The sequence below is a fragment of the Podarcis erhardii genome, assembly GCF_964252035.2.
Source record: "Podarcis erhardii genome assembly, chromosome: Z".
In the NCBI taxonomy this organism is placed as follows: domain Eukaryota; kingdom Metazoa; phylum Chordata; class Lepidosauria; order Squamata; family Lacertidae; genus Podarcis; species Podarcis erhardii.
Window position 1 is genome coordinate 30,469,786 of NC_138504.1, and position 13,055 is coordinate 30,482,840.

Sequence of the window (13,055 nt, forward strand, 5' to 3'; positions counted from 1 at the left end):
CTGCCTACTCGTTTTTGTCCACTGCTTAGTAAAAGGTTGCTGGCTTTTAACACACATTTTATTTGTTAGAGACCACAGAGGAATTGTTGCGGTAGAAAGAATCCTACTCAGTTCATGGTTTTGCAGTTAGGAGGACTGGAGGTCTAAAGAGGTGCAGGGCTAGCAACGACCTATGCTACCCCCTTGCCTTTTAGTGTCCCCCATAGCGAATCCCACCGTCCTGCACGGGGTGGCACCCCCCACTTTGGAACCACTGGTCTACAGGGATGGCATTCCAAAGCTATGGCGAAAAGGCCACTCACCGCACTGTCCTAGGGGGTGGGCACACCAAGAGGACCTTCGATGCAGATCTCAAGTGTGTGGGCAGGGTGGTCTGGGTGCAGGCAACCCAACAATCCAGACCATATTAACACTTGCTGATTTCATGGACAGATCAGATCATGCTTAACTCTTTCCCATTGAAATCAAGACTTTAGAGTGGCTCTCTTTGGCTGGAACATTGCCTGACTCCCTTTTATAGTTCACCAATCACCACTGCAATACCCCCCATGCAAAACCTCTTTTGTATGCTTGATTGCTAACATTCACCTACAAACTTGGCCCCTTTGGGGTCCCTTCCACCTCTACAATTATATGATTCCACATATAGCTGTTCCTAGGGTGTTTTGCACTGTTCAAACAAGTGCACCCCCCACCCCCACCTTTGGTTTCCTGATTACATGTGGGATATCATATATATTTTTCCTGGGTTGTTCTTAATATTTAACAGGCTCTTGGACCATTAAAATGTTTCAGAAGCAATTCACAGTATCGAAGTGGGCAGTGAAGATTCTTGACAGTGGGAAAGAATCTCCTTATCTAAATGTTCCAAATCCCCGTTTTCAAGATAGGAGTAAACAGAATGAAAAGTTAAGTTTTCTTTGGAAGGAAATTTTTAAATATGTATTCCAAGAATCTAGAAAGATATCAAACTGGCTCAAAAGTCATCCTGACTTCAGCCCAAACAAGGAGTTTTGGCAGGGTCTGAATGTCCCCTGCCCCTCCCAGCTGCACATGAACCATCAAACTGTTGTCATATTATTAAAGAACAACAAATAATTTAGGGAGCCATATCCTCACATGTTTACTAAAAGTGGAGGGATCATGTCCAGGAGGCGGAAACTAGATTTGCTCCAGATGCTTAATACACCACTCATATTCGGGGTTTTCAAAGTCCTCATGGGGCTTTGCAAGAATCCTGTGCTTGTCGCATTGTTCCATTCCCGTATTGTTTAGATGCTGAGGTCAGTGGTGCCCTGTGCCCTCCCCCACCAAAAAAAGGGGTTTAAAAATCAAGATTACAAAAGTTGGGTGTCACCCCCCCCCTCTCTGCTGAGCGGTAGAAAGAGCCCATGGGGTTCTGGGCACTCAGCCAGGGTCTGTGGTTCTTGAGGAGACTTGAGACACGATGGAGACTGTCATAGCTTTAAAAAATATGGTTTAGTCACCTATTTACACCTTCAGGCTGCATGGAGGGAGTCTAGATCTTACTGCTTTGTCATCTCAAGAGGGGCTTGTTCCCTTGTCTTCCACAGCATTGCAGCCCTGGAGTCCAAGGCATCTCTCTCAGCCAGCCTTCAGCCAACTTGCCCAACATGGATCCCAGTCTTTTCTCTTCCTCCTTCTTCCCGAAGTGTTTTCTTCCTCAAAAACTGTCTTTTCCTGTCCCTTCAAACACACACCTTGGCAACATCTGTCTCCCCAGGCCAAAGGATTACTCTCAGGTGGCCCATCAACACCTTTTGTCATGTTTAGAGATTTGTTCTTCTCTGGGCCAGCCAGGCTAGTTTGCATAAACCAGCCCAGGTATCCCATGTCTGGCACAGCTCTGCAGCTTGTACTTTTATCCATATCCCAATTAAAATCCTACTATTCAATAATTTCTAGGGTTTGGGGAGGTCCTCCCAAATTGATAGCATTATTACTTATTGAATGTATTAGTTTCTTTTTTTGCCACAGCAACTTGAGACAAGTAACAATAAACAGAAAACAAGCACATACATATGCAAATGTGCATAAACTGCATTAAAATATCCCACCCATGCCGAAAGGCCACAGTCGAAATCCAAAGCCCTAGTTAAAAAAGGAACTGAATGAATACACAGTAAAATAGCAAATAGAATTAAATGCAAAGAAGAAAAATCTTAATTTCATATACATGTTCATGGGGACTAAACTGAAGGTGACGGAGTAAGAATTTGGGGTCATTGCAGAGAGCTTGATGAAGATGTTGATGCAGTGCATTGTGGTCGTGAAAAAGGCAAATTCCATTCGGAAAGGAATTGAAAATAAAGCTACCAATATCATAACGCCATTACACAAATCAATTTTGGGACGTTTTAGTTTAGTTTAGAGAAAAGGTGAATAAAGGTTTTTAGTTTAGAGAAAAGGTGAGTGAGAGGCGACATGACAGAATCAAAGAGTTGGAAGGGACCCCAAAGGATCAGCTAGTCCAACCCCCTGCAATGGAGGAATCTCAACTAATGCATCCATGACAGATGGCCATATGTTTATAAAACAGTACATGGCTTGGAGAAAGTGGAGAGAGAGAGAGTTGTTCTTCTCCATCTCTCATAACACCGGAACTTCGGGACATCCAATAAAGCTGAATGTGGGAAGATTTAGGACAGATAAAATGTAAATGTAGTAAAATGTATAATTAAGCAAGCAAACAGATAATAAAAGGCTGGTGGTCTTAAGATTATAAAACAAAATAACTTTGAATTTGCATATAAACCGGGAAAGTTGCTGGCCTGGCAATTTAACAAAAAGAGTAGACCAAGTGTAATCAATGACCCAAAAGAAATAAGACAGGGATTTGTAAGGTTTTACACAGATTTGTATGAAAAAGAAAAATAAGATCTCAAACAAATGGAGAACTATGGTATATAGAGGAAAGGAAGCTGGGCAACACTTCAAGAGAAAGTATAGAGCAACTAAATAGGCCAGTTTCAATTATTTGAAATTGGAATTACCGTATTTTTCGCTCTATAGGACGCAGTTTTCCCCCTCCCAAAATGAAGGGGAAATGTGTGTGCGTCCGATGGAGCGAATGCAGGCTTTCGCTGAAGCCTGGAGAGCGAGAGGTGTTGGTGCGCACTGACCCCTCTCGCTCTCCAGGCTTCAGGAAGCTATCCGCAAGCCTTCAGAGCGTTGCGGGAGTTCCTGCCAGGCTCCAAAAGCTTGCGGATAGCTGCCTGCAACCCGAAGCCCAGGGAGTGCAGTGCCAACTCCCGCTGCACTCCCCGGGCTTCAGGCAGCTATCTGCAAACCTTCGGAGTGCTTCTTGGCTTCTGCCAAAGCCGCATGCAGCCTCTCCCAGCTGGAGAGGTTGTGTGTGGCTAAAGAGGAAGCCAAGACAATAATTCCCCCCCCTTTATTCCCCCCCCCCTAAAAGCTAGGTGCACCCTATGGTCCGGTGCGCCCTATGGAGTGAAAAATACAGTACATCAGGTGATAAGTCAGGGAAAATTGGGTAAAGCCCCAATTGGGTAAAGCTCTTGGTGGACTACTACAAAAAATTCCAGAACAAGTTAGCTGTCCATAGCTGTCCAAAGTGCTAGAAACAGGACAAGCTCCAGAGACTTGGAATGAGGCTTATATTACTTTGCTACCAAAACAAGATGACGACATGACAAATCCCCAAAAAATTTCGTCCGATCTTACTACTAAACTGTGATTATAAATTATTCGCAGCAGGGTCAGCAAATAAACTTAAAAGAACTATGAGTGACATATGGACCAAGCAGGCTTTCCCCCCAGCAGACAGATAAAAGTTAATGTTAAAAATATAATAAGCATAATAGAATACCTAGAAGTGCATAATGAAAAACAAGCAGCATTGATATTTCTGGACGTGGAGAAAGCATTTGAGAACGTGTCTTGGCTATTTATGAAAAGAGTTCTGAGGGAAATGGATTTGGGGAAAACATTTTGAAAGGCTATAGAAGCAATATGTACTGAACAACGAGCAAATATTATTGTAAATAACATTATTTCTGAGGGGTGGAGTCATAAAAGGAACTAGACAAGGTGCCCATTGTCCCCGTTATTGTTTATTTTGATTTTGGAGGTATTGACACAAAATATAAGGAATAAAAAAAAATAAGGGGTATAAGAGTGGGCCAACGAAATTATATAAAGAGTGGGGGGAAAGTAAAATACCTGGAAAATATGGTTAATGGTGAATAATCATAATATCTTTAGTGATAACTATGTACGGGTTTGGAAAGAAATAACAAAAGCTCTGCAAATATGGAGTAGAATGGAGTAGAATGCTGGGTAGTGGTTGTGTAGCATAATTAAAAATTATTGGGAAATGATTTATACTGAACTAAAAAAAGCATTTTAAAAATCCTTTCCTAAAAATCCAAAGCATTGCTCTTAGGGTTAATAACAACAGAAGTCTCCAAAAAAGAGGGAAATCTGTTTCTATGTGCAACAACGGCTGCCCGTGTACTATTAATGCAAAAATGGAAAACAGATAAAGTATTAATGATAGAAGAATGACACATTAAACTGTTAGAATATGCAGAGCTAGCAGGGATGACTACTAGAATTAGAAACCAAATGACTAAATATATAAAGAGGACTGGATATTTTTTTATGGAATATATGGAAATGTGTTATAAGCAAACAATTTACCGAGCAGGATGGCAAGACTTCCAGCAGAGTAAGAAATAAATAAAGTATATAAAAGTTGTTGTGATAGATGAGGTAAACTTAGAAAATGCAGGGAAAAGAAAGGATAAAAGGAACCTTGGAAGGAGAGGATAGAATTGTTTTATGTTGTTGTTGTTTGGTTGATTCTTTGATATCTAAAATATTTTTTAAAAGACTTTTTTGTATTTCAGAGATTTTTCTTTATTGTGTCATTTTTGATTATATTTTGTTGATACAGAATCCTATTAGAAAAGCATATCAATAATATATTAATATCTCAGCAAACAAGCAAATAATATAAAGCTGTTGGTCTTTGTAGTGAAATAATAATTTTCACGTTCAAACCCACATTTTGATGTTTACTTATTAAGAATATTTATATCCCACCTTCCCAAAAGAAAGCTGCTCAAGGTGGCTAACCATAAATGGAAAATGCATTGAACAACAAACTAAAACATATTAACTGTACTGTGAAAATCACACAATGAAGAAACAAACAGTTATTAAAGAGGAAGACTAGTCATAGATATAAGCAGCAGAAAGGTTTCTAAAGCTCACCAGCTTTTAAAATTATATTTATATACGTTGGTTTTCAGTGAAACAATTTATTGGTCCCTCCTGCAACAGACGCAGGGTTTCTGTGATTAGTCAAAGAGCCAAGGCTGCTGTGAACTGGCTCAAAAGCGTATCATAGTACACCACAACACTGGGATGCACATCACCTTAGCTGATAAAGTTTGGCAGTTCCCCGCATTGCTCACAGTAAGAATCACCAGCATTGTTAACAAAAAGTTGCAACCATTTCACCGTCATATGTATTACAGACCAGCAAAATGAGGTTCAGAGACATAAGGACCCCAGGACTATCATTTAAGTATCAGGGGCATGCAATGCAGTTCCCACATATGCCATGCCAAATATCAAACTTCAGTACACATGGCAGGTTTTAAATCTCAAGAAGTCACAAGGAAAAGCAAGCAACAGCAAAATGTTCAAGAAACATGAAGCCTGAAATGATTGCATTGCAGGAAGAGCATTCAGGAGAACACTGTATCAGCTATTATTGCTTGGTTTGCTTCTCCACTTCCAGTTCTCTCCTGATGTCTGACACATCTGTGGGGACCTGGACCGTGAGGCCATCCATCCAATTCTTCACGCGCACCTGGCAGCCTAGACGAGACCTTATAAAGGACAAAAACAGACCCAGACATCTCTTGGTTTTGTTGTGTGTGCTTTCTTGGCTCCCTGGCTTCAGAACTCACTTCCTAAGGAAGCAGCTCCTCCCCACTGTGCTTCTGCCTGACAGCTGAAGGCTGCTTTATTCCAAAAGGCCTTAGGGAACTGACTTATTTTAAGGGAAAGGGCTTTTAACAATGCTGTGCTGCTTTTATTTATTCTTTATTTATTGAATTTATATGCTGCCCTTCATCCGAGGATCATGGGGTAGTTTGCAGTATGAAAATGACAAAAAATACACTTGGCAAATGAAAGCAAGCTTTTGTGTATGTGTAGCTTTGGAAATGGGATGTGGGTGGTGCTGTGGTCTAAACCACAGAGCCTAGGACTTGCCGATCAGAAGGTTGGCAGTTCGAATCCCCGCGACGGGGTGAGCTCCCGTTGCTTGGTCCCTGCTCCTGCCAACCTAGCGGTTCAAAAGCATACCAGTGCACGTAGATAAATAAGTACCACTCTGGTGGGAAGGTAAACAGCATTTCTGTGTGCTGCTCTGGTTCGCCAGAAGCAGCTTAGTCATGCTGGCCACATGACCCGGAAGCTGTACGCCGGCTCCCTCGGCCAATAAAGCGAGGAGCACTGCAACCCCAGAGTTGGTCACAACTGGACCTAATGGTCAGGGGTCCCTTTACTTTTACCTTTTAGCTGTGGAAATTGTCTCAATTGTTGCTGAACAACGTAACCAAATTACAGTTACAGTTATTGATAGTCCTATGCTTTTTCCTCCAGTTGGAAACAAGTACTGGTAAGAAAAAATCTCTTCAGCTGTTCCAGTCAAACCTTCAAGCTTCAACTGATCATTAATCTCACCACTTAATCTCTAGCTCACTTGGTTAGAGCATGGAAATGATAATGCCAAAGTTGCAGGTTCAATCCCTGTGTGGGACAGCTGCATATTCCTGCAATGCAAGGAGCTGGATTAGATTAGGGTTGCCATATTTCAAAAATTGAAAATCTAGAATCAAGAATTGTTGCGCTTTTGGGGGGGGGGGCAAAGTTGTTGAGCTGCTTCTTTCTTTCTTTCTTTCTTTCTTTCTTTCTTTCTTTCTTTCTTTCTTTCTTTCTGCCAAAGAAGACATTTTGAGCTATTTTAAAGTAAATTTGCCAGAAACCTTCACTTCTGACATGGGTTGCCATACGTCTGGATTTTTCCGGACATTTCAACAATTTAAAATCCCAGACGCCAACTGCAATGGCCAAATCTCAGCTATGTCCGGGAAATTCTAGACGTATGGCAACCCTAGATTAGATTATCCTCAGGATAAAGGTAAAGGTACCCCTGCCCGTACGGGCCAGTCGTGTCCGACTGTAGGGTTGTGTGCTCATCTTGCTCTAGAGGCCGTGAGCCGGCGCCATCCGAGGACACTTCCGGGTCACGTGGCCAGCGTGACGAAGCTGCTCTGGCGAGCTGAACGACGGGAGTTCACCCCGCCGCGGGGATTCGAACCGCTGACCATACGATCGGCAAGTCCTAGGCACTGAGGTTTTACCCACAGCACCACCCGCGTCCTCAGGATACCTTCCAGCAATTCTGTGATTGTTGCTTGTGCCAGAACCAGGTCACCAGATGGAACAGAGCTGCCAGAATAGCATCCTGGGAGCTGGATCACTGTTGCTAAGTAGGAGGATTGAGATGGGGGAGGGGGCAGCACTGTGCAAACACACTGGCAGGAGCGCCAGAATGATGCCACTGGTGCACCTACATGGCAGTAAACCTCACTACCACCTTCATAGAATCACAGAACTGTAGAGTTGGAAGAAACACCAAGGTCATCCCCCTGTTTCTCTGCCTCTCCTTCCTCATTTTTCATAAGTAATTTTGCTTCCAGTGGTTCCACAAGCTATAAAGGTATTCTTACTGCCATATTCCCCGGAGAGGAACCACTTCTAAAATTTCAGCTGGCACTAAAAGGAAATCAAAGGGGATTTCCTTGTTGCTTTTTAAAAGGCTAGAACTAAGATTCTGAGGATGCAGAATTCTGCCCCCATCTCGAGTTTCGATCCTGCGCAGTTCAATTCACCATGCAAATATGCAGTGTCTAGAAACAGGGTATGGATACTTACGTCTCGGTAAGTCCATATGCCAGGTCCAGCATATCTATCTCTTCGTCACTGATGGGGTCCAGTTGTTGAAATGTGCTGCCCTCAAAGATGAGGTGGCAAGTGGAGCAAGCCAAGGCCCCCTCACATGCCCCTTCGGGGGGGAAAGGAATCAGCATCAATGTTACATACTTGTCTTAGTCATCTGCTGCAAGAACCTACAGTGTTGCACACATATATCACATACTCTTCAACATTTCTCTGATGAAAATAGGGACATTCCAATCCATAACGATAATTTTACTATTTATACCCCACACATCTTTCTGGGTTGCCCCAGCCACTCTGGGCAGCTTCCAACATATATAAAAGCATAATAAAACATTTTAAAACTTCCCTATACAAGACTGCCTTCAGATGGCTCATGGGTTGGATAACTCCATACCCTCCAACATTTCTCCTGTGAAAATAAGGACGTCCTAAGGAAAAGCGGGACATTCCAGGATCAAATCATTAACCAGGATGCCTTCTGTAAATCAGGGAGGTCCCTGGAAAATAGGGACACTTGGTGGGTCCGATATTCTAAGGATACCACAGTCTCTGCTGACCCTGATTCCAAGGAAACAAAACCCTGAGTAAATGCTGGAACCCCTGAAATCTGTCACCAGTCGGAGATTACAATGTGCACAAACAGTGTCCCCAAACCTAAATTACTGTAGTTGAAGAGCAATTGCTGAGGGTTGCTACTACATCCCATAAGGTTTGTTGGCTAAAATCATGAATGGATAGCCCCCCTCCCTCTCTCCCTCCCTGAGGTTGCTGAAAAAGAAGCGTTTGTAGGCTGTACATCACTTGCACCTGCTTTTGCTGCCACCTGCTGGCTCTGCCTTATTACAACACATCATTTTCTTCTTCGTTACACCCCGGCAGAGAAAGCAACAGATTTGTATTTCATTTATTTGTTATTGCATTTATATATCACCCTTCTCTCCAGGAGCTCAAAGTGGCATACATGGTTCTTTCCCTTCCTCACTTAATCCGCACAACAACCCTGTGTGGTAGGTCAGGCAGAGAGGCAGTGACTGGCCCAAAGTCATAGAATCAAAGAATTGTAGAGCTGGAATCATCCAGTCCAACCCCCTGCAATGCAGGAGTATGCACTTGTTCCATGCATGGATCAAACCTGCAACCTTGGCATTATCAGTACCACATTCTAACCAACTGAGCTATCCAAGTGAGCTTTGTGGCTGAGTGGGGACTTGAACTTTGGCTTTTCCTAGGCCCTGGTCCAACACCCTGAACCCTGTGCCACCACTGGCTCCTGCTGCCTCTAAGGAAGACCACATAACACAGACTTGCATTGGCACATATAGTGTTTGAGAGAAAGTGGGAATCTTTGACCTAGTGGGGTAGCTTTGTGGGTTTTGCTTGTGCAATTATTTTCATTCATTTATCTGAATAAATAAGTTGGACACACTGGTATGGTGTGTGGGTATTGGGGTGTGTGTGTGCATGTGTGATGGCTACAGATGTGTCCAATTAGGGGTTTCAGGTCTGAGTCAAAAGGAAGTAAAAGAAAGTTGGTCGTTGCATGGCACTTGGACCCTCTGAGCCAGTGCTGTTTCCTTCCAGAAAGAGAGGTGCCTGCGTTCACCACGAACGCCTCCCTTGTTCTCTTAGAATGGCAATGGTACACACTTGAGAGGGGCCAGAACAGAGTTCCATCTGGCTAGAGCCATACAATACAAGTCTCCCACCCACCCAAACCATGTGGGGGTAGAGCAGGAAGGTAAGAGAGAAAAGTGTAAGAAGAGAGGCGTCCATTTGTGGGGCTCATTTTGAAAGCCTGACGCATGGACTGCTTGCCTGAAAAGTGGGGACTGAGTTTATTTATAGAAGACTGTTGTGAAGAGTAAATAGTGTTTGATTCCAGCATGCTGTTAGCAACTGACTGCTTTTAAGGAAATGGCCTTTAAATCGTGCTGTGCTGTTGTTACCTATCTACGCTGTAATATATTTGTTTTTACATCATTTATGATTATATTATAGGTTAATTACTTTGCTTTAATCTTTGTGAGCTGCTTTGAATCCTGGTTCAGGGGGAAAGGCAGGGTATAAAGAAATAAAATTGATGATGATAACAACAACAACTAGATTGCTTCTCCTAACTAGTATCTAGCTCCTGCAAAATACACTTTGGAACTCCCTGCAACTTGATATCAGGCAAGCACATTTGCTGTGCTCTTTTTGGTGTGACACTTTTGTTTGGACAAGACTACTTATATATCTAGAGCATTGATGTGTATTCTAAACTGATTTTTGTTTATTGCTGATGTTTTTTTTTAATGATTTAAATTGTTGCTTTTACCTGTTTTACTTATGTTTTATGGCTTTCTCCATTTTCTAAACGACTTGAAGGTGGTGTGTGTTTTTTTTACAACCAAGTGCTATACACATTTTATGAAATAAATTAATAAAAACAGTAACTGAAGCTGTATACATGTTACTGCCTTAAAACACAGTTAGGCTGTTCTTTTTCTCAATTTGGATCTAAGCTGGTTTTGGGAGAAATGCGTCAGAATATAGCATTTCATAAGAAATGTCAGGATGGGTCTGGCTCATTACTAGCGCCATGTGTTACCACTTAGCAAATCGGTGATGGGAGTGCGCATGAGGTGCGGAAAACGACTTAAGGCTAAAGAAAGAGAAAGGGTCACATCACTTACCAAAGCCATCGATGTCGATGTTTTGATTCATCACCACCTCCAGCAAGCTTTCTCCTTCTTTAGCGGTGACTGAGAATTTATCTCCATCCCGGTTAATAAAATTTAACTTCACTTTCTCAGTAGATCTGTGGGAGGGGGAAGCGCACATTCAATAAAGTTAGGATGCTTCCAGACATGAGAAGATCAATATTATCATTGTTGCAGTAAATGCTCCCAACGGTGACGGTGGCGGTGATAATTAAGTCTTCTTTTCATTTGCTTCCTATGAAGCATCTCAAAGGGATTTCACAGTACAATAAAAGCACATGCAAAGAAATAACCTATATGAAAAAAAATTCACATCCAATACTGATGCAGCCAATGATAATAATAATAATAATAATAATAATAATAATAATAATAATAATATCCCCACCTATAAATGGCTTGTTGGAGACCTCTTCCAAGGGAGCTCTGAGAATTGTAGCTCCGGGCGAGGAATAGGGACCTCCTCACAACTCTCAGCACCCTTAACAAACTAGGATTCTTTGAGGGAAGCCATGGGTGTTTAAAGTGGTATCATCATGCTTTAAATGTGGTATGACTGTGGCCTAAGGGGCAGCAACAGAGGATGCAGGCCCAGGCAAGTTTTAACCTGCCAGGCCAAATGCAGCTGCCGAGTGTTTTGTCCTGCTGGGTCCTTGACCATCTCCCTCTCTCAGTTCAGCATGTCCCAAGCAGGGAGATTTATCAAACCATGGGTGGGCTGCCGCACAGGCTGCACATGGCCTATTGCATCACAAGTGTGAAAGCCTGAGATAACGGTAGAGAAGTGTGAAGGGTTAAAGACTGGCAATCTGTGCAGAAAGATTAGAGGCATTCAACATGCCATTTGCACCATACCATTTTAAGCAGTCATGACTCCCCCAAAGGCTTCTAGGGGTTGCAGTTTGTTAAGGATGCTGAGAGTTGTTAGGAGACCCTTATTCCCGTTCCAGAGGTATGATTTTTAGAGTGATAGAACAGTCAATCATTCTTTAGTGGAACGTATGGAATCTATCCATCTATCATCTATCTATATCTATCATCTATCATCTATCTATCTATCATCTATCTAATACTGTTTTTCAGTTTGAATGTGTGGGTACCATGAATCCAATATGGGAGAAAGGCAGGAGAGTTTTGTTGATTTGTTTTTTAGAAAAGAAAAGAAAAGAAAAGAAAAGAAAAGATGAGCAATAGAGAGGTGAGGTTGTTCCAGTGGAAGGATCTGTTCTTTCCCAGGCTCCATACATAGCTGTATTCAAATAAATTGTCATTCATGCATCTTGCTACAACCTCCTCACAGCTGGAGCAAAGGCACTCCGTCATAAAGACCTAGAAAGGTGGCTTAATGGTGCAATCCTATATGTGTCTGCTCAGAAGCAAGTCCTGTTGAATTCAGTGAGATTAGCATCCACACCCTCTACCTCCAATGGGACCAATGGAAGCAAAGAATTTAGTTAAGATCCTGACTTACCCTGTGCCCCCCGTGGGGACATATTGAAGCCTGTGGCTGGTACTGAAGCATCTCCCCAGGTGAAGGCCAGCCAGTGCCGGACTACAAACAGTTGTCACAAAGATAACCTGGGCTCTGGCCCTGTGTGCTTGAGACAGCCCAAGGCGGAGGAGCCCAGAGATGCTCCGAGACATCATGCTGACAAATCTTGATGTCTCCTAGTGTTTCAAGGACTGCAGTGCTGATATAAGTGCAGATGGGAAGGGGTTGGGACAGCCTCCCTGGGAGGGAGGGAGGGAGGGAGGGAGGGAGGGAGGGAGGGAGGGAGGGGGCACCGTTCTCCCAGCCCATCCCACGGGGGGGGGGGAGTGGGGAACTGTGGTTGCACAAGACGTGGGTTGCAAATGGGGTCACATGCGTAGGCTTGTGTCAGCCGTGATGAGACTTGCATCCCTCATTTGTTCTGACTTATTGGAAACTACATCAGCACGAATGCTGCCTGTTGAGGAAAGCTCACTTTGCTTAATTTTGAGCCAGGGGTTCCCCTCCCCCTCTTACATAGTAAGGCTGATCCATCATATGCATTGGTCACAGCAGTTTGATGTAAGCAGAGGATGTAAGGAGGGGCAGGAGCTGCCTGTTGTCCTGGTCTCCTTGGGGCACCACTGCAAACCTTCACCTAACTGCTGTGTCCCCAAGACAAATGGTGACCTGTTTATTTGCTACAATCTCAGGGACGTGGGGTTACTGTGAGGGATGTCTGCCTTGAGGCCAGGGAAATCCCTGATCCCATTTTGGATCACTGGTTGTAGCTGTGAATGAAATTTGGGTACATGTGCATGCAGGGTATCAATCTCTCCCTTGCTGCTGCCTTAGAA

At 43.2% G+C, this 13,055-nt stretch overlaps 1 protein-coding gene across 2 annotated transcripts; it reads right to left on the reverse strand.

The window, feature by feature from the left end:
* Nucleotides 1-3,423: 3,423 nt before the first annotated feature.
* Nucleotides 3,424-12,421, reverse strand: LOC309333580 (adrenodoxin-like). 2 transcript variants are annotated; one of them, XM_081847302.1, is made up of 4 exons: nt 12,198-12,421; nt 10,701-10,788; nt 7,999-8,128; nt 3,424-5,882 (listed from the first exon to the last, which is right to left on the reverse strand). In XM_081847302.1, exons 1-4 carry the CDS (start codon nt 12,372-12,374, stop codon nt 5,762-5,764), a joined length of 516 nt encoding a protein of 171 aa, XP_081703428.1. In that variant the 5' UTR covers nt 12,375-12,421; the 3' UTR covers nt 3,424-5,761. The 2 variants fall into 2 exon arrangements, with proteins under 2 accessions (XP_081703428.1, XP_081703427.1); XM_081847301.1 differs by having other exon boundaries at nt 10,701-10,825; nt 12,199-12,420.
* Between the last annotated feature and the right edge of the window lie 634 nt (nt 12,422-13,055).